The 27,931-nt window shown below is 42.6% G+C and overlaps 1 protein-coding gene across 24 annotated transcripts in view; it reads right to left on the bottom strand.

Moving 5' to 3' along the window:
• Positions 1–27,931, bottom strand: part of LOC118219574 (calcium-activated potassium channel subunit alpha-1) — a 172,936-nt gene that overhangs the window by 17,333 nt on the left and 127,672 nt on the right. For 5 of the 24 annotated variants that reach the window (XM_035402823.1, XM_035402830.1, XM_035402826.1 and 2 more), the window contains 9 exons: positions 27,367–27,443; positions 25,596–25,604; positions 21,828–22,001; positions 13,900–13,993; positions 7,223–7,346; positions 6,663–6,887; positions 4,913–5,105; positions 1,588–1,701; positions 198–278 (listed from right to left, as the gene is read on the bottom strand). In XM_035402823.1, coding sequence (XP_035258714.1) covers positions 198–278; positions 1,588–1,701; positions 4,913–5,105; positions 6,663–6,887; positions 7,223–7,346; positions 13,900–13,993; positions 21,828–22,001; positions 25,596–25,604; positions 27,367–27,443 — 1,091 coding nt within the window. Of the gene's footprint in view, positions 1–197; positions 279–1,587; positions 1,702–4,912; positions 5,106–6,662; positions 6,888–7,222; positions 7,347–13,899; positions 13,994–18,724; positions 18,734–21,827; positions 22,002–25,595; positions 25,605–27,366; positions 27,444–27,931 lie in introns of all 24 variants that reach the window. The other 19 variants (XM_035402827.1, XM_035402834.1, XM_035402844.1 and 16 more) reach the window with 7 other exon arrangements.

Raw genomic sequence — 27,931 nt, 5'->3', positions numbered from 1 at the left:
TAATAAAAAAAATCATTAAAAAAAAAAAGGCCAAAACAAGACAGTCAATTTCAACCAGAACGGAGAATAAAATGTGTTCAAAGTGATGTCATGGAATCGGGTCTCTACTGCAGCCAGATGCCAGATAAATCAAGAGAAGCCGATGAAGGAGAGAGAGAATAAGACACTGCAGAACAAGGCCGCGGAGGCAGGCTTACCCAGTTCGGTTATCATTTGAATGTTGGTTCCAACGTTTTTGTCCTGACTGAATGAAACCAAAGGCTGTTTGCCGGGTTTGGCTAACGATGCAGTGTTGGCACAGGGAAGGGAGGCAGGGGGAATAGTTATTGATACAGGTGAATAAAAGTTAACCATGCCGAAGACTGTAGAGTTGATTGGAGAACTACAGTATTAGAACAAAAAACCCCACCAGAATTCATGTAGGGACTGCAAGCCTTTGAGTATGACTAAAAGCTACATAAAAAGAAAACCTAAGTCCTGCTTTCCTACACAATCAAAGTTGCTACTTCCAGCTCTTTTATTGGAAAAATACAATGATTTTATCCGTTTAAGAAAGTTAATTCTTAGAAAGAAGCCTTTCCTTTTCTCTCTCAGTTGTCTCCAACTTGACGTTTATACACCGCTCACACTGAAAGGGTTCACCCAGTACAACTGATGAGCAGCTTCTGTGGAACCTCCAGAACACACAAGGCTGTTAGCGTTCCCAGATTCTCTACAGCATTTATTGTCCGTATGCATTTTCCATTTTTTCTTTTCCTACAATGCTTTGCGAACTCAGTTTCTTTGACGCTTGGAGCTCTGGCACAATTCAAAGAAAATGCGAATGTTAAAAACAGAGGCTAAATTCACAGTTGAACTTGTGAATCGGGCACCGCTGTCCCTCCCGTGGTTTGATAGCATAGCCCCCCCAGAGGGGGAGGACAGATGAGACCCTGCTCTCCCTGTTCTCAGAGTCCCTCTCTGTACGATGTGCTGTAATTGGGTCAGGGGAGAGCTACAGAGACCAGTCTCCAGCGCTTTTCATGCCCGCTGAGACCTGAAACTTTCATGAGTCCTCCTGCCCTGGGATTACTGTCACACGCATTGTTATTAATAAAGGGACCCACTTTGCTACTCCATTTTATTTATTTTTTTGTTAAGGCAGCTTTTTTACTCCTCTTTGCCCCTAAATGACATTTCTTCCTTTTTCGTATTTTGTATTTTCGTATTCATAACCAGAACTTCACGCAACAGTTTCAAAATGTAGTCAGTTAGCACATACCACACATGACACATTTGGCCACTGTATTAAGCAACAAGCAGGTATTAATACAGATACAGACCAATAGATACACTTTGTTTTAAGACAAAAGGATTCAACCAACATTTCGTTCATAACTGCAGCTCAATGAAACTGTTTTTTCTGTTTTCTGCACTAAGAGAGGTTGGCAGGGATCATCAAGCTGGGTTGAAAAAGTGTGGTTACACAGAAAACATAATGCATCAGACAAAAGTTTAAAAACAAACATTAAAGCCAACCTAAAGGAGGACCGAACCCCCGGTGTTTGAGGCTGAAATAAGTGTGAGGCGAGGCGGTCGTTAGCGTACCTAGCTCAGTTATTATGGGGATGTTCGCTCCTGTCGTAATGGAAGCCTGTCTCACCAGCCCATGAACCGGACTGTTGTCTGGGGACGACCTGTCCATCCCAGGAGGAGTGAAACCTTTGTTAAAAAAATGTAAAGAAGGAAAGAAAGTCATGCTTAGATGCCTGCACATCAACAATATGATAGTTTTGCTGGATTTCAAATTAAATATGGATTTCAAATAGTCCACAAATTATTACACTTCTAGGGGCAAAAGGTCAAACAGGTTTAAATAAATAACATTTACTTGAAACGCCCTAATGCTGTAATTAAGGAGAAAAACTGAAAACAGTCATTTTCCCTAACTAATCCCATTACAGATCCATCAGATGCTCGACATGGATGTCAAAAAGTCTTTAAACCCCAGAGCTCAAAGGCACAATGGAAATCAATTGTTACCACAAACTGTACAGCTTTTCAGTATAGACAAAGAGATCACAATAGGCCCTGTAAACCATCAAAAAATAAAAACTGCTGTAATTCTCTATTGACCTTTAAACGTAAGGCTATGTTCGGCAGCTTTGTGTCTGTGAAAGTCTTGAAAGACGCCGAAGTCGATAAGACTTGAAAGACCGCAATGCTGCTGCTGAATTTGCAAACAGGGACCAGCAACCCGTTCGTTTTCTGCGCCTGTGTCCATTCACAACAAGATGAACACACACAGCCTCGTGGCTGGCAACACGATGAACAGCCATTGCACACCACTGAACACACGTAGTGTGCATTTAATTAACGGAAATGTGTACATTTTCAGGTGGCCAGTTTGAGGTACAGAATGGGCAGAAAGGTAGAAATTATTCAGATACTTGCCTAAATATTGCAATAGGGACGTGCATTCTGCTTTTAGGGCCAGCAGAAGCTTATTTAGCATTTATAGCCTTCCATCAACCACCCCGTATAAATTTTACATGCTGGTCATTTTGTTCCCATAAAAGTGGTAAAGTGCAACCGCGCAAACCTTTTATCGGAAAAAGTGCCACTCGGACGCACGACACGCTCTGTGAGGAACACACACCAGCGACACGGGGACCCACACACACAACCTGACATTTTTGCATTTCTCCAAGCTGACAAGTAAACACCTTAAATCAGTAATGCTGCGGTACTGTAAATGCATAATACATAGCCTCTGTTTTGACATCCGTCATTTAATGCTGACTTGGGGAAAACGCAAGCTTGTAGTTTTACGGTGACAAGCGCGTTGCGGGGAATGGATTCAGGTCACAAAGTTTTGAAAAGGCTGTAAAGAGTCATTTTCTGTCAGGACATTTGGCAGCAGCACAGCATGGCTGGACAGCCTTGGACTAACTAGCACTAACTAGCGCTAACTAGCGCTAACTAGCGCTAACTATTTCAGCACTTCTTCTGAATGAAGAACTGGAAAAACGTGAACTTGAAGAAGAAGCACTCCAGATAGGTCTGGGTAGTGAGGGTTATTTAAAAATGCTCGGTCTGGTAAAGGGGGCTCGGGCTGCCCAAGGCTCTCTTGCCAGAGCAACAAAAAAAACTACAGAGCTTTTGTCCAGTAACCTCGAGCGTTTATCAAGCGATTGATTCACAGAGATATTCCTGCGCTCCAAACGCAGGCACCGTGGAAACGCTCCCCCCCCCAGGCCATTCTGAGGCCCACACTTCCCCAACCCCAGCGAATCTGCCCCCAGTGACCAGGCTGTGCATCGGATTCATCCGCACCTGTTGCTCCGGATCTCGCCCTGTTACTGGAGCTCCTGGGATTTAAGCATCGATTGAACACCTTTGTTGAGACACGGTGATCAATCGCCTACGATCAGATTCATCACATAGCAAGTGCATCTCTCAGAGGGTAACATTTACTTAAGATGGCCGTAAAGATTCTTATTTGAAAGGAGGAAAGGCATATAGACTGCCCCTGAGGTGAGAACAGTTAAAATGCTTCCTTCTATATTAAAACAAATCAAATTATAATTTAAATTGCAATAGGTTACATAATAATAGTTACATAGTTAGATAATAGCAATCATCTTCAGTCATAGTTTTAAAATGGGAAAAACATAACTGTAAAAAAGCATTACACTTTAAAAACAAAACAAAGAAACATTGTAAGAAAATGACTATGAGGCTTTCCATTGAACACTTTTGATTAATTTTTTTCAAACGAGTATCAAAGTCTTAAGGGCATTAGGGGAGAAAGCTACAGGAAGGGAAATTTTCTTAATGAATGGCGCAGGGGAACGGGGTGCTAACGGATTACAGCGTTGGGCTAATGATGACACACCCTGACGGGCACAAGAGGCTGCGTGTTTATCTGAGTTTATAAACAATCTGCTCAGCTCAATTTGTCTGGAACAAGGCTGTGGCTGCAGATGCTAATGGCTCAGAGTAGCATAGATCATAACGACTGTTATTTCAGGGTCGTATTTCAGTTACAGAGGAAGCTGAGCACACGGCAGCGCTATACGCTAAAGACCGCCATATAACAGTGTAGCACGCGACAGCGTAGCATGGCGACAGTGTAGCGCGGCGACAGCGTAGCATGGCAACACCATAGCGTAGCATGGCGACAGTGTAGCATGGCAACACCATAGCGTAGCATGGAGACAGCATAGCATGGCAACAGTGTTGCACAGCGACAGTGTAGCATGGCGACAGTGTAGCATGGAGACAGCGTAGCATGGCGACAGCGTAGCATGGCAACAGTGTTGCACAGCGACAGAGTAGCATGGCTACACCATAGCGTAGCATGGCGACACTGTAGCATGGTGACAGCGTAGCATGGTGACAGCATAGCATGGTGACAGCGTAGCATGGTGACAGCGTAGCATGGTGACAGCGTAGCATAGTGACAGCGTAGCATGGTGACAGCGTAGCGTGGCGACAGCGTTGCATGGTGACAGCGTAGCATAGTGACAGCGTAGCATGGAGACAGCGTAGCATGGTGACAGCGTAGCATGGTGACAGCGTAGCATGGCTACAGTGTGTGTTCAGCTCCCATTGTCTATGCGCAAAGCCAGGCTGGGAGATCTAAGAGGCGTTGCATGTAAATGGATCACTTTCCCACCCTCCCCTTCAATTTGGGTTAAACCAGCTGCCAGCTGCAGTTATGCTTTATGATAATATTTATTCATAATGACGGCACAGAGGGGAAAAAAACAGGGAAGGCTGGCTGTCTGTAAAAAACCTGAGGAGTAATCAGCAGCTTTAACTGTCAAGCTGATGCGAGGTATTTTAAATCACCCAATGAGGGATATTCTTCTTGCCAGGTCCTGTCCCCTGTAGGCAGTGCAGTGAAGTATGATAGGCCAGTTCTTACCTTGGGAATTAGCCTGCAAGACCCCGATGCTGTCATCAAACTGCATAGACTTGATGTTGAGTGATGCCAGGATGCATTCCTTGTCCTGCAGTGAGGCATCGTCGATATTGTTCTGATTGGCTGACAGGATAACGCACATGTCGCAGAGGTTGATGTTGACAGCCCTCAAATCAGCCCGGCTTAATGGCGTCCCCTTCAGCACAAAAAAAAGAAAAAAAAGGAAAACAAATTAAATATTGAGAACAGAGCTTTGGGAAATTAGTTAACGAGTATTCCTTTTCTTTTTTTCACGGTGTGACATTCAGCAGATCTCAGTCCGCGCTGGGAAACGGGAGACGGGCACTAATCTAAAGGGTAGACGGTGCTGACGGCAGCGTTTCGGGTTTGTTTTTAATATTCAGCCGCGCTCGTCCTAACGGGGGGGGAGAGCAGGCACACTGCCAGCACTTCACATCTCGCCGTGCACACGCCAAGCCATTTATTTACATTACACAAGCTTCACTTCAGCGACACAAACCATCCCCGGCACAGATTAAAATCCAAAAAAGGAGTGTGTTTGTGAAGATTTAGTTTCAAGCTTTAGATTTACTGCCTTTTTTTTTTTTTTTTTTTTAATGAATGTGCATCCAATAGAGATGAACAAAAACAATTCTTTTAAGAATTTCTCCCCCCACATACGCACATTTGAGGCTGTGCTTTGACTAGCAGAGCCAGTTAGCCTGACGTGCTGTTCCATCAGATTGTAAAAATAATATATTCAGAGTTAGACAGCTACATGACTGTGACTCAGAAATAGACAGATATCAGTAACATCTCCATCAGTTTCATTTAAGACCAAACACACACATGCAGGCAAATATGTCGGATAAAACCGTCTACATTTTCCCCCAGCTACACAGAATGCTCGTGGATAATGGGCTGTTGATATATTTAATAGATATTTAAACACAAGCAGCCACGCACTTGGCAAACATGATTGAAAATCTATAGATGTGGATTTGGCTGCTTCCATAAACAGACTGGAATTCATTTATATTGCTATAAAATATCGCAGAAAAGGGGGAGACAAAATGATTCTGCCAATCAATTACATGGAAGGCACACACATATAAACACACACACACACACACACACACATATATATACACACACACACACACACACACACACACATATATATACACACACACACACACACACACACACACACATATACAGACTCTGTCACAGACTGTGGGCTACTGACACCGTTTCATATATGTGTAAAGTGGAATGTTTAACAGACAGGCCAGGCATTAGCTACTGTAGTTCACAATTTCATTCATTTTTATTTTATTCTGTATGTTTGGAATCTGAAAAGTTCTGTAAATGAAAGAAGACATCTCCAGGGAACAGACTTTACAGCTGGGAGTAAAGTTAAGGCATTTTAAGATAAATATTCCAAACTGCCAAACAAGGCCTGCTTTCAAAACAAAATGATCAAATCTACATAGAAGATAGCCGTGCACTGAACCGAAGAACACATACTACACCATGATAAAACAGGTGTACATAATACAGACAAACACTTTCACCTTAAAATAAATCACTTACTTTCTGAGGTTCTAGCACTGTAGCACTGGAATTTGCATTAAATCATACTAGTATGACCATACATCAGCATCTGTGTCCCCTACCATATGACCTCTGATCTCAGGTTGGTTTCAGAATGAAAAGGCGCAGGTCAGGTGACCCCGTGGCAGGTACTCACAGGTAAGATGGACACCTTGGGGAAGTTGTGGAGCGTTTCCCACTCCCTCTTCAGGTACTCCAGGGAGCCCACGAACACGATGGGCTTCAGCTCGTGGTAGTGGAAGTTGCTCGCCCTCAAGGGCATCACCAGGTTCCGCAGGCCCACCAGCGCCGCCTTCACGTCCCCGAATATGCAGACCACCACGTGGCCGCTCAGAACCGTCATGGCCGCCTCGCTCCTCGTCTGGAGGAGGGAAGGAGGGAAAAAAAAGAAAACAGTGAAACGGGACGAAATGATAATGAGGGACTTTGCTAATTAAAGTAAATTAATTATTTTGTGTGAACTGGATAAAATAAAATACATGCACAATACAACGAAACTAACAGCAAGCGTGGTTTCAGGCTCCTGATAAACAATGGAAGAAGCACGGCGGATTGTAGAAACAGGGCAGGAGATGAGCGATTATGTTCTTAAATGTCACATCGCCACATGTCAGCATTTGCCGTACTGTGCTGTGTTTCTCCGTGGCAGTGTGTGAAGACTGGCACAATTCCCATGACCCCTGACCCCGTACCCACCAGGATAACCTTCTCGATGTCTTTGGAGGGACACCAGTGGAACATCCCTGTGGAGTCGTACTTCTTCACGTTCACGTCCATGTTTTCGATTTGCTCGTTTCCTGGAATGAGCAAGGGGTCGTGCCTGTTCAGACAAAAAAAAGAAAAATCTGTATTGTAGTGTCAAATATATTTATATATTTCTTTCGTTTTCATTTTTCATATTCATTTGATAGTTCAATATCTCCAAGACTTATCCAGTAAAATCACAGCAAAGAACAACTTTACTACAACAAAACACTTAAAATACTGCCTTTGTAAATACTGTAATCACTGACTTTTAAACAAAAAGACCAAATACTTTAAAACAAGCTGCAATATTTACACATGTTATTGTTGTAATGATATTAAAAATGTGTGAGATGTAAACAAATCGCTTCAGTTACTGAAGAAATGAAATGAAACGGCTCCTTCTGTTTTTTTCCCTCCTGTCACTATCCATCTCTCAGACTGCCACAAACACGGAGTCATCAGAACGCTGACATCAGCATCAGCAGCGAAGCGGACAGGACGGGACGGAAAGCGCCCCGCGCCACGGCGACTGACCGGCACGAGAACAGAGGGCCAATCACGCGCCTTCACCGCGTACAGCTCCTGACGCCACGCTCTCCGCCATAAAGGCTCTAACAGGCCGCACTGTAAATATTTCAGCGATTTGCCCAATCGCATTTTGCTCTCCAAACTGAGGGCCATTAAAGTTTCAGTGCTGCGTCAGGACCAAACAGGCTCGTTTATGTCAGAGCCAGGAGCGGCCCAGTCTGGTTCTGAGGCACAGACCAAACAGGCTCCTTTATGTCAGAGGCAGGAGCAGCGCGGTCTGGTTCTGAGGCACAGACCAAACAGGCTCATTTATGTCAGAGGCAGGAGCAGCGCGATCTGGTTATGAGGCACAGACCAAACAGGCTCATTTATGTCAGAGGCAGGAGCAGCCCGGTCTGGTTCTGAGGCACAGACCAAACAGGCTCATTTATGTCAGAGGCAGGAGCAGCGCGGTCTGGTTCTGACCATAAAGAAGGCCCCACCAGCGAGGGTGATGGCGGCTTCACCAGGTACACCTTTATGCCCAGGGTTCTGTTATTTAAAGCCTAACAGCACACATACAGCAATACAAAACGCCAATTCTCTGTAACTAAATCCAAAAGCAAATACAATACAATGATCCCACAGGACAATTTTGGCTGTTCATTAAAGAACAACTAATTGTATACCTCATGTTAACATGTAAACAATGATCCAGAAGCAATGGGGGGGTGGAACAATCTATCATACATACATTATTGAACATTACTGCATTATTACCACAGGCATGGTTTATACAGTTTACATTTTCCACTTTGTCTGAAAGATACAGAAGATTGTAGGTGTGAAACCTTAAGACAAAGCCTTTCTAATTTATGCAAATAAGCACTTTATTTCTTTCTCTATTTCACAGTCCCATTCTTTTGTTATTCTCATTCTATATCTTTATTCTTTGTCTTTACTTTTATTAAGTTCCCCATTTAATTTAAATGCAAATCATCACAATTGATATGCTGTACATTTCCACATGGATACCAACATGCTTCCCATACAGCTGAACGTCACACAGCTGGGTTTCTACTGAAACCGTGTTGGTTAAGTACCATGGAATTTAGCCTATGACCTCGGGGTTACCAGGCTAGGTCTTTAAGCAGGACACAACCCTTCAATAAACCATAACAATGCACTATTTTTATTTTAGGTTGTGGTTAAATACTATTCATGTTGAGGACAGTTAAATGCATAGCATACACAGTGTTAATATGATGTCTTATGCCAAAAGGCAATCTTCATTTAACTGAACATTGCAAAATATGTGCACTATTTGTATCATGGAGTTATCCTCACATAATATCACATTCATTGTATTTGGCATAGAGTAGATATTAAAAAGTATCTAAACAAATGTTCTGTATTCCTTTTCCATAATCAATACGATTATCTGAACTGTAGAAAACAGACCCAGAAACAAAATGCGTTTCTTATCTTCCTCTGTCCATCAATAATGAATCTCTTTGACCCACACAGGCGCTCTCTGAATTATACCTAAAGAAGCAGTTTAAGTATGTATGATGGTGTCAGGGAAAGCTGCATCACCTCAGGCTCAGAGAAGAGCAGGTCAAAATGGCTGCCTTTAAGGTAATATAGCCTAAGGCTAGACTGTGAAGCCCGCTTTCAGTAAAGTGGCTTCAGGGAACCGTCTCCCTCCTTTAGCATGCCCCGTACTCCACCCCCCACCCCCCCCGCCCCCCACCTCCCCCCAACCCCACCCCACACAGAAACAAAAGCGTCAGCGCTAATGACCTGGATATCAACGAGAAGCACAACAAAGCCAGGCTTTTAATGGGCTGTGTGGAAGGCCAGCGCCTGTTTTAACTCTGATTAAGTCTTTTAATGACCCTGGCTCCGATGCACTGTTTTTTCCAGAGGTGACGGATGTTGTCACCTGAGCCAAAAGCAGACAAACTGGGGCCTCCTCCTCAGTCTATCAGGGGTTCTTACAGTGTGTGGAATATGTATGCACACCCTTTACAATCCATAACGGTTAACAGGAAGTGCTTTGGCTGCTTCCTGAAGTGGAACAACGGCGTTTCGCGTCTGCTGTTAAGTGCGTTATTCTGCACACATCCACGAGGGCCGCGTGACTGTGCTATATGTCTGGATACTGGGTTATGTGGATGTATTTATTTATCCAGTTCTGCTGGATAATTATTCCTGAGTCTATGTTGATCTCCAGTGTATAATGCTACACAAACTTGAAGAAAATCCACACCGATTAATATATCCCTGATATGTTGTATATACTGTACTCTGCACAATGGTGTCTTTTACCAATTGGTTCAGCAAAGTCCTTACTACTGTATGTATTATATAAAACATAACGTATCGTGAATTAACTTTAAAGAAGCACGTTTTTACCATTTTGTGTAATATTTATCAATAGTGGACAAATGCACGAAAGAACTACAGAATTTGAGAAAAGACACATTTAATTTGATTACTACTGCTCTGCTACCTGACAAATACAAAATAATGATACACACACACACACATACACACACACATGCTCACGCACACACACACACCCCTACTGCTCCCCCACCTACCCGTGTGCATTTCACTTTCCTTTTAAATGACCAAATATCAAGTTTTTTTTTTGGTTTTGTTTCTTTTAAACCGCGTCAAAAAAAAAATCAGCAGGCGCAGGTGCTAATAACAGCTCGAGCATTTAGTGCTTTTACACCCCGGCTGAATATTTCATTATGAGCTCCGTGTTTCCGCACTCACTCCCAGGACCTCTGTCACTTCCATATCCCGTCAGCGCGGAGACGGGCGCTGGGCGCTCCTGCCAGCGCAGCTATCTTTCACAGACTGTCAGCCGTGACGGGCTGTCACCCGCCGCCGCCGCCGCCGCGGATCGCACGCGCTCCGGGGAAGCGGACGTGACACGCGTGTGCCGCGGCGGCGGCGCGGGGATCTGAGCTAATGCGCTGCGACGTCCCGCAATTAGACGCGTCCCAGGGCCCGGCGCAGGGGCCCGGGGAACAGAGTTAATTTCAGGAGAAGAGTTCCTCTTTGTGCGCGGGAACGAGACGGGACCCGCTGCTCTGGCGGGGCGGGGGCGGGGGGAATCGCTTTATTTATGTAGCGGCTTGTTTTATTGGGCTGTTTATTCACCTCACCCCTGCCCCCGCACCCTCCTCCCACACATGTACGCGCACGCACGCACACACCCATACACATACACACACACACACACACACACACAGACACATACACACACACACACACACACACAAACAGCCAGTCTTCCTAGTTGTGCAGTCTTTTGTTTTCAGGTCCCACACTATTTGTGTTTACACAACCAACACCACCAGACTCCAAAATGACTGAAGAAACCTAATTTATCTAAATATTTATCTAAAACATTACATGAATATATCACCTTTGTATTAGTATTCATGCATCAGAATTGCTAAATAAAATCACTATTATTTATTTATTTCCTATTTTGTGTGTACGTAGCACATGCATTTTACAGAATACACACACACTTTCTGATTCATGTTTACAGTGAATACGTGTGAAGCTGCTCTATGCACAAATTCACACAGCAAGGCTCAGAGAAGCAGCTGAATTCTGGGTAAAAAATTCCCCTCAAAGCTGCTCTGCTTTCGGTTGATTTTTCAAAAGACGTTTAGCTCTTCCCGCGCGCGGCTCGGCAGACGGGCCGGCCTGGGACGGGCCCGCTCCCTCAATCCCTCTTCGGCAGGCAATGAAAGCGGGCTTCGCTTTGAAAATTTCCCCCATCATGCAAACTGACAAAGGCATGCTTTTCAAAAACCCACAGCCAATCTGTTGATCATTACTTATTTACAAAGGCCTTGAGGCTCCGCGGCCTGTGAAAACCTTACTTGATACAATATACACTGTTTTTCTCCTCCCCTGCTTGTAGAATAAAGTATCCCTAAGGCTACCTCAAACAATCACTTTCTATCGTGCATAAAATGCACCTTGTAACACTGAAGTATTTAATATATATGGTATAATATATCTACAGGAAATGTATTTGTGTAGAAGCAGGCAGGTCTATGTTTGGTAATTTGATGTTTAGCTGAGGGCTATGACTTGGAAAAAAGAAAAAAAAAACATCCTACACCTCGTACAGAGGACCTGTCATCTCAGTACCCAAGAGCCCTCAGAATACAGAAGTGCCCTAAAGCAGTGAAACTCTGACACCGCTTTGAAGCACACCAAAACTGTAAATAACTCCCAATAATTATTATAACTCAGAGATCAAAGACAAGATGCATTCATTACATGGCAAGTGGGGATGGTCCCCTTTGCACAAAACAGATTTTCTCCTTAAAGTTTAGGGATGACACTTAATATCTTTACAAACATTCAGATAGCTGGAAACACAGCGCGCACACACACACACACTCACACGAAAACATACGTACACATGCACACACACATACTCTCTCTCACAGTCACACATACACACACATATTTGGTTTGAGAAGATGGCTGTTTCCTTTGAGTTTTACCATGGGCATTCTGCACAAAGCTCTCTGGTGTAATATATTTCAAGAGGCAAGAAACCTTTATATGGTTAATGGTTTGGAACCCCTGGAGGTTGGTAAAACAATATATCTTATGAAAGGGATTATTTCAAGTCCTTTATCACATCTGTGGAGCCTTAAATAATATATATGACTACACTGGTGTGAGGCTCGCCATGTCATTATTCCCCCAACGTACATAAAACACAGAAAACATAAAAACATGTCCGTTTAAGGAATGGTTTAATAATCAATTTACTTCAAAAACCCCCAAGAAGACTGGCCTAAAATCAAAAAAGACTAAAGCAAGACAATAACATGCTATGTTATCTATGTTATATGTATTTGAATGTTCCAGTTCAATTACAAAAATAGAAAAACTTTGTTGTATCATAACTGCCTGGGCAATATGATAAATCCAGACATTTTTTCAAACTAGTTTGTGTATCGCTTTTTCTTAAAAACCACTACAGTAATCGGACAAATTAAAGATATCCAAACAATCCCTGGTTTCATATTTAAAACAATCAGATACAGATCTGCGTACAGTATCATAAAATTTAACTGCCTCCTTTACATGTACTTAAATTCATTCAAAACAATATCTTAAATGAATTTCAGTTTGTGTTTACCACTGATCACTGTATTCATGCTATATAGTGGTTGGGATTTCAATAAACAACGTATTTATACGCAGAGAGGTCATGGCGTAAACACACGGGTCTGTTTCCAGAGGAAGGGGCTCGGCTGTCGACGGCCCTACAGAACACGCTGCCTGCAGCCCCGTATTTTCCGAGCGCAACTTCTCAAATGCATTTTTTATATCCGTGCTTATTATACTTCACATCGCGGCCACATGTGTTGCATTTCCCTTCCTTTTATCAGTCAGAATCAATTAGCGGCAGCCTGATTCCGCGGGACAGGATAAGAGGAAGGTAATATCTGAGTTCGTTTTTGATTGGGACGCTACGTCGCGCGCGGCGGTCCTAAGTACCGGGCGCGGCACTCTCTGGGACTCCCACAATAGAGGAATGACCCGGGGCGCTGTGGCTGCAGGAGCCGCTCTGATTGGCTGCCGCTGTCATTAGTGCCACTGCTGCTTAAGGAGGACACGCGGACGGGACCGGGGTGGCGGCCGAGGCTTTACAGCCAGAGTATTTTTCTCAAACAGCTTTTCATCGTCTTCCTCGTGACAGAAATATCTCAGCTCTGTCATTAACTGCTGACAGGCTGACAGAATAAACGCTTCAGCCTTAAAGGGGCTCTCCCTTGTCTCTCTCTCCACCCATACCCGCCTCTACCCAAGACATACACACACACACACACACACACGTGCACACACAAACACACACATATGCACGTACGTGCACACACACACACACACATGCCCATGCACACACACACACGCCCATGCACACACAAACACACACATATGCACGTACGTGCACACACACACACCATTGCACACACACACGCGCACATACAAACACACACAACCCATTCTCCGTGTCTCATTTTGAAGCCTGTGAGAGTTCCTCAAAGCAGTCTCCTTACCTCATCATTTTGGGCGAGCAGTTTGGGGAGTTCCTCATGCCGCCGTTGCGTTGCTTTTTTTTGGGCGAGAGCGCTGATGGATGCTCTTCCTCGACTGCAAACACACGCAAAGGTCACATGGTCAACGGCCGGGACTGCAGCGTGGAACGGAGATCACACATTAAAGAACACCGAAACCAAAACTCAAACCTGACATGGAAAAGCCTAAGGCCCTGCCCCGCCCCGCCCCCCAGCCCCACCCCTGAACCCTCCAAAAACACTCTCAAATCACGTTAGTAGGGAAATGGATTAATTTGGGCAAGACGGGAACATGGAGTGCCATTTGTGCCTGGCCACACCATCCACAAACTATTTAAAAAAAATTTTTTTACAGGTACCTAAGTGCTGTTCCATCAGAATGAGAGGGTGCCCTAGTGCATTTGTGTTCTGAGATGCCATCGCCATGCCAACTTCAAATATGGCAGGCCCCCACTGTCAGTAGACATGGTCTGACGCAGAAAGTTACTGACAGCATAAACTGACATTTCGGCTTTCTCTTAAAATGCAAAATTACTCAAACGGCCTCTATTCAAACACAGTATTAAACTTAAGGTTTGTCCGTAGGCTTTGATTAAACTCTCTGCCCGTGCTGGTTTTTCCCCTCCTTCATCTTTACACAACATTTCTGGCTACTGGCAGCAACAGCACAACCAAAAGCGTTGCAGAAAAAATAAAGGAGAAAGTAACTCAGTAAAGTTTGTTATCGTACGCTGATGACCTAATGGGTTTGGGTTGAGTGAAATGAATAGAGGCCTTTATCACAAACCCAAAAATCACTCTGTTTAGGGCCTGTTTGCACACACAGGCCTTACCCAGGATGCCCAGCTCATGCTGAAACAGCACAGGAAAAAAACGCCAGCTTACTAATAAAAACCACATATATTATTAGTTAATTCGCCAAACATGCTGAGAAGGTCAGTTACACTATGTCTGCCAAATAATACGCTCAGACAAGTAATTCAATCAGGTGGAAAAATAAACCCGCTCTGGTCTTCCAGTCCAATGTGTCACCTGACTGCGCAATCAGCATCCAAACTTACAGCACAACACTATTCCAAAATCAAATAATATAATGTATTATTCATGTGTTTCCCTGCAAAGCATCACACTCTTTCCACCTGATACAAAGCCCCTTTCTTTTGCATTACCAATTCTTCCCATTACTGAGTTTCAAAACTTTATCCAAAACGCTGTCGGCAACATCCACGTTTATGGTAAGAGAACAATCAATTTGTCATTGAGCAAACCACAGAAATTACACTCAAAACTAGAAGGCTCCACAAATATTCAAATAAAAACAGACTTCAGACCATGGAGAATAGAATTTATACACAAGGTTTTCAGAATATTCTGCCGTAGTATCAGCAACTCATTTTCCAAAAAAAACTAACATCCTTAAAAACACCTAGTAACATCCCTGCACATTTCTATACTGATAAAACAGATTTACAGAAGAAATGACTCTTATTTTTAAAATCACATTAATTCGCACTTAAAACTCTGGTATTAGTGAACATACAGGCACGTGTTCAACAAACAATTAGTCAACATGCAGTTGTTTTATTATTTTAAGTACCTATTTCATACTGTATATAAATTCACATTAAATAGGCTAAGTATAAACACATTCTAATCTTTCAGTACTTTCAATACACTGAAATATAACCCTTTATTTATTTATTTTTCTGAAATGAAACTGCACACAAGGCCATAAACGTGTCGGTGTGAAACCTGTGTCCTCCGCTCTGCTCCATAAACGCATTCAGGCTGCTGGACCTGCTTAATCTCACGCCTGCTGCCCTTGGCTCTGTAAATGAGGCCCGGTCCACGCGCGCGGGGGGCGGGGGGCGGGGGGTGATTTATGGACGGCCCACTGACCCTTCAGTCAGTTACTCTACGGCGGAACAACTTCCGCGGCCACACAAAACGGGGAGCGTTTGACATCCTGGAGAGCCAGTACAGCACTTTCCAACCACCAGCCATTATACCTACAGCACAGCGAATCACAACGCTGCCCTGTGTGCAAGGAGAGACTGTGACTCCAACCAGGAGAAAGGGCCATTAGAGAGAGGGCACGCCAGACACAAACACTAAGCTTACAGGACTAGTGATACGCCATGTAAAATAAGAGTCATGCTTTGGTTTTAGTGTGAACACACGTAAACTCTGCCCCCAACTTAACACCGACATTCCGGGGGAAACAGTACCTGCAGTGGGGCCTGTCCTCCCCCAGTGCGCTCTGTAGCATATTTAGGTTGGTCAGGAAGGCGGGGGGTCACAGTCACACACGTGGGGGGGTCGTTAGTGAGTAACTGCGTGCGCATGCGGCACCTTCCCCAACTGCAGCATACCGCCACACGCATGCTCCGCCACACGCATGCTCAGCGGCGCCACCGCGGCCAGCTGAGGGGGGACCTACGTGTGCCGTGACCGCGCGCGGGGTAGCGGTATTTGACGGGCAGGCTGCAGGCCCTGAGTAGACGGCCGGCCTCCCGGGGCCTGGTGAAGCCGAGCCGCAGCGGGGGCTCCGCGGGCAGCAGCAGGCTCCCCTTGCGGTTATTGACCAGGGGCACCGGCTCGCCCGCCGCACCGCAGGGCCTGGCTCTGTGCACCGCGTTAGCGTTAGCCGCGCTCGCGTTAGCGTTAGCCACGCCAGCGCTAGCGTTAGCCACGCCCACTTTAACCAAGCAGTTCTGATCAGTCGGCCTAGCTTCATCCTTAACTGCCAAACAACAAAACACAAATGAAATAAATATATATATATATATATATATATAATAAAAAATATAAACAAGAGAACACACGCAGCCATATTTTGGCTCACTAGGAAGTGCGCCGCCACAAAACTGTCCGATCACAGATCCTGCCAACGTGAAAACATTTTTACTCAGTAACGGGCGCTAATGTAGCACGCTGCTCTTGGGACGTTCTGCCAAAACATTAAAGGGCCTGAGCTGTACCTTTGATTCTTAAAAAAAAAAAAAAAAAAAAAAAAATTCTATAAGGTAGACCAACAATTCATGCGATTAAATGCAAAATAATGTCAATTTCACTTTACTGCGGTTTATTTTCCTTTTCAACCATTATTTACGGTCTGAAAGTTACTTAGTTGTGTCATAAAAGATACTGTCACTTTTTAATAATCAAGTAAGACATCTCATTTTTATTAAACACCACTTAACCACTTGGTGTACACTTAAACTGAAATGTTGGATATGACACGTACTTTGCTATTCATAATAACCATGAATTAATTAAAAGACTGCTCCCGTTCCTTCCCTATTCTTCTCCCCACAAAGAAAAACAGTCATGACAGAACAGAAGTCACCGCGCATTGTCAGAAAAAAGAAAAAAAAGGAAGAGTACAGAACTGAGAAAGAACCATTTCTCCCTTCATCACAAAAGACGCGAGAACACATTCTATCACACAAGCCACGACCCTGTTAAAACTTGGTCCCATAAAAACAATATTGACGTAAAATCACGCAAGGTTGTGTAAACAGGGCGAATAGTACAGTAGGCTTGATGCTACAGGGCTGTGCACTGGGGGTACAAGTCTCTATGGTTACTTATTCCATTCACCTGTTTACCTATGGAAGGCTGCAGATTGGGAGGCTGGTGAATCCAGCCTGGAGTGCCCCTTAGTTAAACCAAGACAACAAGCTCACAAAAGACACCTGTGTTGTGAGCACACAGTGACATACAGAAGCTCCTTAGTGCACTAGCAGGCACAATGTATAGGTAGTATCTGATCCAAAAACAACAACCACCAGCCCAGCTCCACACCTCATAGCAAATTGCATAGGTTTACTGCCACTGTAATTCAAATCTGGTGGCTGCATGAAAGGTAAGAGGCTGTTGGCCCGTGCATCGAGGGAAAAAAAAAAAAAAGAAATCTGTTTCCCCCCCCTTTCCCAAAACTAGCTCTGAGCAATATAAAGATGATTATGGGCCCCGTCAGCTGCCGCACAGATTTAAACCCCCGTGCTGATAACTTTGGGGTTCATCTGGCCCTTGTCAGAGATACACAGCGCTACTTCAGCAGCATGCAGTGTGGCAGCTCTACCGCGGATCTACAGTAATCCAGACGGCAACTGTCTCCTCCTGCTCCCAACATCTAATGACATGTTTGTAATGCGATTCCTATCTAGCAGGGCTGTACACCGGGAGAATAATATAATTAAATATATAATAACATCATTTAGATCTGTACATCTTTCCTGTATCGCCCATGAATGCTTCTGTGGAATAGCTTTTTTTTATTTTTACAACTGCATTATGAAAATAGGTTTTCAAATATGAAGAGAGCATGCAATGTGTTTTATACCATAACCTTTCTTCTAAAAAAAAAAATAATTCTAGAGTTTCTTTCATGCACTATTGCCAAAAAAGTTAACAAATACAATTAACTATACAATAACAAAAAGAGATTAAGTGTATTGCACGAATGCAAACACAAATGTATAGATATGAATAACAAATACATAATTGAGTACTTTAAGAACATATTAAGCAATGCATTAGGGGAAATCTTTAATCTGAGAAAAATAAAAATTGCACTGCATGTCAAAAATAACCAAGATCTTTTTCTTGACAAAGATTCTACCTGCATAATGATGTAAACATAAACTTACTGTATGGCCACGGTAGAGTGAAAAGTGAGTGATGCTGAAGCTACTCAAACTGAAATCTTTATTACACACGTTTTATTTAGACCTCACACTGTACCTACACACATTTCTCCCTGGAGTTTCAGCACCACCTACTGCTCAAAACACCACCACACAATATAAACCTGAATCCAGGAACAATACATAGCATTGCATGTAGCCAATGCTAAGGCACATTTGCACCAAGAGCCCATTGTTATTACTTGTGAATAACAGTGGATTTCAAGCAAAAATAAATAAATAAATAAAAGCATGATATGATAAAAACAGAAAGGGGATCATAAGGAAAGTAAACACACACCACAAGAAAGGAAAGAGAAACAAATGAATAACTTACTTGATCTGATATATCCATTATAATTATTTTTAGCTGAGAAAAATGCAAAAAAAAAAAAAAAAATGACTGGTTACAGGGAGGAAAATGTTGCAGACAAATAGCAAACGCAAAGTTGGCAACGTGGGGAGAAAAAAAAACCTGTTAGTATTAAAACACTTCTGAGAAGGGTGCCTGCAAGACAGGAAAATATGCCAGAAAGAATGAGGGTTAATAAATGAATGCTTTAATTAACACACGCAGAGGGAGAACGAACTGCAGAGGCCGAATCCTCAACACAACCTACAAACCTAAAACCTGCTTCATTATAGTACCAAAAACGCACTGGCTGCCTTCATTTGGACTGCCAAAAGAAAGGTATTTATTTGTTTAAATGAGCATGTTTCCACATATAGTATAGTTATTTGGAAATTATAATTAATTGAACATACACAACTCAAGATAAGAATGATTTTATTTTTTAACATCACCACACATGATCCAATTATTCTACCAAAATGTAATCCTCAAAAGTGTAAACCTTTACTTTTTAGACGAAAGATTCTCCAACAGGCCAAATATTCGGAATGAAAAGGCCTAACGACACAGGCTCTGAACAGGGAAATGGCGGGCGTGTTTCTGATGCAGACGGGCTTGGGGAAAGGGGAGTCAGAGTTAGCGGAATTTGCTCCGAGCCTGCTCAGGATCAAGAGCTGGCCTGTTCATTAGTGCGCTCTCTCATCCCAGTTCATACGATAAAGGTCACAGCCGGAGCTCAGGGCTGCGATGGTGACAGAAATGTTCAAACAGGACCCACGCTGGCCCTGGCATCTGTCGCTTGCGATCGCGGGGCACGGAACGAGTCGGAGGACTAACTGGCTAGCATCTGTCCCGCACCGCGGAGGGGAGAGGGAGACTCGGCTGCCTGGTGGTAAGGAACTGTCAGCCCGAGTTTCGTGACAACCAGTAGCACTCAAGAAATGAAAACGAAAACATAATTTCCATGTCAGCCCGCATAAGGCACAACGCTCGACTCCCTCCGCACCACTAAAATGGCGTCTTCTCCAGTTTGCTCCAAACATTCCCGGCCTGCCGCAGTAGTCACTTCCGCTTGACCCCGGCGGAAAACCCCGGAGGGGCTGGGGGGCGGGACAAAGTCCATGGAGATTCAAAATAAAAAGGAAAATAAAATAAAAATATACACAGACCTGCTTTTCCATGAGAATGTCTACTTTTCCATCTCTGTGACTCAACATTTTGATCCGGAGACAAAAAGATTTTTTTTACACGCGCTGGATTCTCAAATGGGCATAAGCCAAGTGCAAGAACACAGGACCTGTGATCTCACTTTGTGACACTACAAAGAGAAAAACAATGGCCTATCTTTTAAATTCACACCGGGGGTAATAAAACTACAGCAGGTAGTGTCATAGCATTGCAGTATAATCGCGATTGCATCAGAATCTGTCATGCTCAAGTCTGATTTCATGCCTTGTGGAAGAAGCTTCCCAATAAAATTAAAAGCAAATATATTAAAATTCAACTGGCGAACTTCGTTACAAATTACCCTTTTATTTGGCTCTTGCAAAATATATTCTCTGTGTACAGGATGTTATCGTGTAAAAAACCAAACTGCACGCGTTTCATTTAAATTTTTTTTTCAGAAGGTCGCTTAGAGAAAATACACTTCGCTCACTGTAAGCAAAAAATAAGAGTTTAAAATCTGTGAGCTGCAGCCTCCCATATAAATGGCCTTACAGTATAATGGCAGAATCAATTAAACGAGAGGTCTGACAACATTATCTGAGCACTGCAGGAGAGTGTCGGCCTACGGTTAAAAGCTAGGCCTGCCATATGAAAAAGCTACCCTCTAGCTTCTCAGAGACACAGTCACCAGGTAAACCCTGAAAGGTCATAGCATTTTATTGCTACTCTGAGTAAATGTTGCTTGGGATACCTGAAAAAGATGAATAAAGTTGCTAAACTGGCAACATAGTGGATACCGTCTTTGGGAAAGAGAATGCAAACCAGCTTGTAGTCCTGACCAACTAATCCGGTGACACATTTTATTCATCCTTATAAATCTGTACTGTGTGCCAATAAGAAACCAGTGTCTACCACACATTCTCACACTGAGCAATGACAACTCTGCCAACAATGCTATACCACAATTTCAGATAAATCTATCGACCTGACACAATATTCCAAATACGTTATTTGGCTAGATACAAGTTAGCTGGCTATTGTTACAATTCAAGCATCAAAAATGCCAATAAAACAAATATAATGCTAGATACTAAATTAATTCAACTTGCACTGCTGTTTCAAATGATTATATTGTAGAATAATAACAGAATAACTTACTGTTTGAATGGACATCCTAAAATCTTCTATTCCCAACAACATTCAAAGAGGACTTAGAAGGAAATCCATAAACAAAGAACGCACTGACATGTTAAATAAATAAATAAATAAATAAATGATAGCAAATCCAGTAAACTGTAAGAGATCAAACGTGGAGCAAGAAAAAAGTCCCAATACTCAAACCAAAGCAAGAAAAATAAATATATGCATTTTCTTTTCAAGGAACAACATTTTTACCAAACATTAGGCAATATACTTTATACACCAAACATCACCAGCACAACACTGACAGAGCATGCTTCAGCCGAATCTAAGACCTACTTAAGCAGCACGAAGCCACACCACTGGCACCCAAATAAAAATATCCCAAAAAAACAACAGCACTAAAAAACAAATCGTAGTTAAATAAACCCGTTTGAAATTGCCAAATTAACACAAAAACTGTGGATGCTCAGCTCACAACGCACAGCACATGAAGGACGTCACATGTCACGCAACACGCCACAGACACGGAACGGCATGTGTTGGGTGTCGGGACTTACAGGCACGTAAACTGGCTGAGTAGTCATTTACAGAGACAGAGGAAAGCGGGTAGGCTCTCGGGGGGGTGTCCACGTTACTATGTACACTGCCTGACATGCACGCGCAGTCTCGATCGCAACGGCCGCAATCAAAACAACATGCCAGCCTCATTCTTTTGTAGATGGACATCTTGGCTACAGTCGGGGGTTTGGGATGAGAGGAGAGGAAAAGCTGGTTAATGGCAGAAGGAAAAGCTGGACCAGGGGAAGTCGGGATGTTCTTCAGAGGGGAGAAAGTGCAGGCCTTAGAAGAGGCCTTTCACAGGCTTGACCCCTGCTGGGAGAATCACTTCTTTTTTTCTTTTTCTTTTTTTAAGAGGTCAAATGTCAGGGGGACCCTGCATCCTCTAACGCAGTGGGATTCATTTCCATTGCAAAAGCACTGTTAGAATATTTTTTTAAATGCACATTTTTGAATGCCTGATCTTTTTCTCAGAAGACAGAAAAATGCATGTTACAGTAGCACTATGACAAGAACAGTCTCAGAAAATAACAATACTAAGAAAGTTGTTAATTGGCAAGGATTTTTTTCTCCATTGCACCTCATGGCTCGGAAATAAATAGGGTCTCCAGGGTCAAGCTCTGCTCTAAGGCCATTCATGTTAATACCGACAGGTCAAGAGCTGAAAACATGAGAGTGGGGGGGGGTGGGGGGGGGGGGGGCACATTCAGGGGGGGATGGATGGGTGATGTCTTCAGCAGAAAACCCCATTCTCAGGATCTCTCCTTCGGCTCCTCCTGGAGCACACACCTGTTTCCCATCATGCAGCAGCCCCGTCCATGGCATGGCGCTATACATTCCGTTCTACACAAAGGCCCGCTCTCAACCCAGATCGCAGTGCTCTTGTCCTTCTCCTCTATGAACAAAGTGCTCGTGTCTTAGGCCTTTTCACTCAGGCCTTTTACTTTTGGCTCATTCGATCAACTGACTAAGTCTACACGTGATGCGTCATTAGGAAAAAAAACACTGGCTCATACAAAATGAAGGACAAGTCTGCATTACGTCCTGATTGAAGAGACCTTTATCACTGTTGTTTCACAACAGTGTCCCCTTTGGCTACTCCAACATGTCTTTTTTTTATTGACATATATGTTTTTATCTACACATTATATGCAGCTTATCGTACCTTTGATATCGATTGCTTTCATATGAAATCATAAATCTAGACAGAATTCTTAAAACGATATGCTAATGAGTTGCACATTCTTGCATACAAAGACTTTATCAGTATTTCTGTAGACTATGATACTTATTCCTGGATTAAAGCAACACTTCTCCTCAAATATACTTTTTTCCTAGATTCAATCACCATTAGTCCTTGAAGATGCTTTTTTCCTGGATGCAATTTGCCATTTACATTTACCCTTAATACACAGCTGAGTGCAGATGTCCATAATTTCTAAGAGTTCTGCAACCCGTGAAGATGGGCAGACATCTTACATTTAACTGAGTCAAAGTTAAGGACAAAAATCCAGGCGTTATTTAATCAAAGAATAACGGAATAATCTGAGCACTGAGCAGACTCCCTCGTATTTCTGAGATACTGCGTGTTTTCAGCGCAGCTGAGAGGAAACAGGACGGCTATGCCTGGGAAACACAGGGACACTTTTGTGAAACAGCCAGAGGCTCGGGAGGAACAGTCTCTGGTATTCATTCTCATGGTGCCGATTCACAAACCGACCGTAATCAGCTCTGGCACTTTATAAAGAAATACAATCTTTGGGGGAAAGGGGGCTTTTTGAATTTCATTTGCAGAAATGAACTCAAATTAAGTGGCCAATTTAAGCTCCCTTCTCAGGAGGGAAAAGGGCACAAGACATGACTTTAAAACAAAGACCTCAGGGACTGTTGTTCGTACAAGACCATGCATAATTCTTTTTTTTTCTTTTTTTTTTGGAATTAGCGATCGTTAGCATGCAGCAGAGTGGTTTGACCCTTAATAAGGAACCGTTTCAGCTGTTGTCAGGGGTGAAACAGTATAAGCAATCACACACAAGAGCAGTGAAACTGTGATATATTCAAGATCATGCTGGATTCCATTACTGTGCATATTTTTCATTGGACATTCTGAAACAGCACAGGATGTTGTAATGCTAGTCAGAGATAACACATAAGGGAATGAGACACAAGACTGAATGATGTCACATGACTGAAATGATGTCACACGCAACCCAACCCTAAATCCTCAGAGATTAATGGTTCTTAATAAACCTCACATATACAGAATGCTACCAGCAGTTACATTCTCCCTTTGCTAAATACATACAAGTGCCAAATTTAATGTCGTTATTTTATTTTCCTTTTTACATACTAGTGCCGAATAATTAATGTTACAATATGAATATCCGCATATATATACCTAAATAAAAGTTTAAAAATAAATTTAAAAAAACAAATTAGAGGAATAATACTGCAATAAATTATATGCCTGGGAGGTGCTCTTCTCCATGGTGTCTGACACAATATTTTACCTGTTATCCATTTATAAAGCTGGGAACCCTTGCTGATGGGTACAAAAGCAGTACTGCTCCCAAGATTCTGGCAGTATACATCTAGTTATGATATGGTCATATTTAAACGTATCAAATAAATTACATGGGATTATTCAATTTGTTTCATTTTTTAATGTCTACATAGGACATTTGTTTTTGTAAACAAAAATACATTACCCAGAAAAAGTCATATAAAATTCAAATGTTGGGTCAAGCCTTGTAATTAGACACTTGGTTGGGAAAATCAGAAATGTTCTCCTATTCAATGAAATAAACATGCTACTGCTGGTAGCATTCCCACAAGTTTATTTTATTGTATTTTTTTGTGTTCATAATTCACGTAAGAAAACAATAGAACTATGAGGACATCTAGTGGCAGGTTACTGTAAAGGCGCTACTTCAACAGCATGGGTTAATCTGAGAAGTAAAAAAAAAGGGCCCAGCTACTGTCGAGAATTGAAATGGGGACGTTGTCATTTCAATTCGCCAAGTTCTGATGATCCTATATACAAGAAAGAAGCTATGCAAAATACCAAGGCTGGGAGAGGCTCAACGCGAAAGTGGGGACCAGATTGTTTTGATTGTGTTTTGGCGACGCTCTTCATTAAGCTCACGAGTTTGAGAAACTTCCCACAGAACACTTTCCACTCTCTGCGAATACGGCAGCGTGCAAAATGGGTTCTGACAGCAGGCAGATGAATCGAAACGGCCCAAGTCGCTCGCTTTTCCCCTTGGCTCCCTTGAACCCGTGACTAATGTTAGCAATATCAATCTCTGTGTATGACATTTTAGACTGTCACCAGTTTCCTTTATTCTTTTTTCTTCCCCCCCCTCCACCCCCGCGTTTACGTGGTTTACCACTCACAAGCAGCACCAGCAACATGATTTCAACCTAAACCGGCTAAAGAGGAAAATTAACTTGCATGAGCACATAAGTTTCAAGGCCAATTTTTATGTACAGCACCGTCCCCTTATGCCGTGAATAAAGAGTGCCCGTCGTTTGAGATTTAACGCGCAGACGGTTTATTAATATTCAGGTTTTGAGTTATGAAATTCTGGTTTCTGTTGGTATTATTTATGTACTATAACTATTATTTCTGACCTGAGGGCCGCACAGAGATGAGGTGTGGGAAGGATGCAGTAGCTACATCGGTTACATGCAACATAGATATAAACTATCTGCTGGAGGAAGACAGTTGGACTGGACTGGGCGAAAGGGAACCCGTTTTTACTCACAAGTTATCACTATCAGTGAGAGGTTAAATACATAGTTTTGTGTTCCAAGGCAGCAAGGAAAAAAAATACATCAAAAAAAAGGTCAATGGTCATAAAACATAAATTTTCACAACAGTGATGGGCTTGTCACTTCTCTCCATTTTGCCAAGCTGTTGAAACTTCAGTGAAAAAACAACAACAAAATTAACATCAGTAAAACAAATTAAATTTGAACAAGAACATCACATCACAAGAGAAGTGTGGGATTATACAAAAATACAATTAGGCTAAACATTATACTGGAGACATTCACATATTTTTTCCCCCACATGTACTGGAGGGATGAAACTTCTCCAAGAAATATTTAGCATACATGTTTAAAATGACAATATTCTTTATAAATAATTGAAAGCAAAATGAAAAAAAGGTGGTGAGTTTTCAGGTTGTCTGAAACTGTTTATGAGTAGGCTGCTTAAAGTAATTATGTGACCTTTAAGGATGCACTGAGTTTCATAAACTGAATTATTAATATTGGGCCTAACTGGTCTGGACAACTGCCTATGTAGGTCAGGTAACAACAACGTGATATTCCTGTGTTACAGTTAAAGGTAGCTTTGCTAGGAATGAATACAGAAAAATGCTGCCCTTTTTAATCCAAAATAAAATGGCTTTTAATAAATTTTCATTTAATAAGTTATTTCACTTGGTCTAATTCCTAAAATGATACAACATTTTTAAACTGAAAATAGCCTGAGCATAACTAGAGGGATAGATCGTGTTATATGTTTTAGGAGAATAAATAACATAATTATAGTCCTCAATGAAATTCACTCATATTTTAAATAGAGACAGCTGGTTTCCTAGTAAATACAGTTTTATCCTATGTAATTTTCCCCAATTTGTTCCCAAAGTTGCCTAACCACGCTGTACTAAAGGAATTTGGGAAATTGCGAGTGCTTAGTATATTTCTGTCCAACCAGCTTGCGCATACTGCAGCGTTTGATCAGAACAGCGACAAATCTGCAGTACAGAACAGAGGCGCGTGGAGTTAGCGCTCGCGCGGTTGATGTTATCGGTACAATGATAGGGCCAATGGGGTGTTTGCCCCTGCGATTCGGCGGCTCCGGGAAGCGGGGAGAGCTTGAGCGGGAGACGCGCCTTTGTTTTTCCACCTGACTGGGAGCATTAGCGCCGCCCGTTTCAAACAGAAGCTGTCGGGTTCTGACAGACTCCTTCTTCAGCCTGGCTAATCACGTCATTTCGCTTCTGCGTCTGCTTGACGTGGCGTCATTAGCATGCTGACGCGAGGCTGCTTTGTCTTAGGACCGCTCTCCCCAGCCACGAGAGCGCCGCGGTCTCACTGCCGTTAGCGCGCGAGCCTCCCGTGCTTCCTCAGGAGAAATATCCCGTCTTATTCCTTTACAGTTTACACAATCACTTTTAAAGGCCAGGCCATTATATTTTTAAGGCTCATTCAACTTTGTTTACCTAAACTGTGAATTTTTTTAGCCAACAAATGTCACAGCCAGAATATTTTTTTTTTTAAATCATTCGGGGACTTGCACTGAATGTGAAATTGAAACTGAAAACAATTACAGAATGATGCAAATCACAGTGTACCTGATACTTTAGGTGGCAAATGTGACAAATAAATGCACTTCTTTTAAAAGAAAAAATATTTGTCTTCCTAAAATGTGTACATCTATGTGCACTTTGAACTACTAAAAAATGCATATATGCTTTCTGCATGAAACAGATGATGGTGAAGTGTTAGGCAGGAATATGTACTTACACCGTTTGCAGCCACATTTTTTAATCCGTTTGGGGTCTGTGATGTCATCGTGACAAGCTTTGCAGTAAAAAAACGCCCTGAAGAAAGACATTGCAAAAAAACTGACAATTGCCTTAATTCACACAAATTGGATTAGCCCTCACAATATCGGAGCCAAAAGATCCGATCCTAATGAAATCTGCCAAATTTAATTATTCATTTGCGTGTGTATATGGATTTTCTGCATGAAAAAACTAGTACGCAGATGAACAAACCCTTCCATCTCAACCGTATTCATGCAATGGGCCTTGTGCGGCAATCTACAAAAACACAAGTCTAATTCTGAGAGTTCATCTGCTGTGAAGTCACACACTGTGCACTAATGTGTTGGTTGGCATACACCAAAAGGCACTTTTCAGCATTGTTTTTTATTCATACGGTACACACACATCCTCCACATCGAGAGGAAGCAGAGCAAGTAGACCAGAAGCATGTAGCAAGACAAAATAAAACCCCCCACTGAAGTCATTCCGCCAAATCGGCCATTTTGTGCATTTCTTTAGGCTCTCTCTCTGAACGAGGAAGG

This window comes from Anguilla anguilla, chromosome 2 (genome assembly GCF_013347855.1).
Source record: "Anguilla anguilla isolate fAngAng1 chromosome 2, fAngAng1.pri, whole genome shotgun sequence".
NCBI classification, from domain to species: Eukaryota; Metazoa; Chordata; class Actinopteri; order Anguilliformes; family Anguillidae; genus Anguilla; species Anguilla anguilla.
The sequence above is the reverse complement of the archived record's forward strand: the minus strand, read 5'-3'. Positions and strand labels throughout refer to the sequence as shown.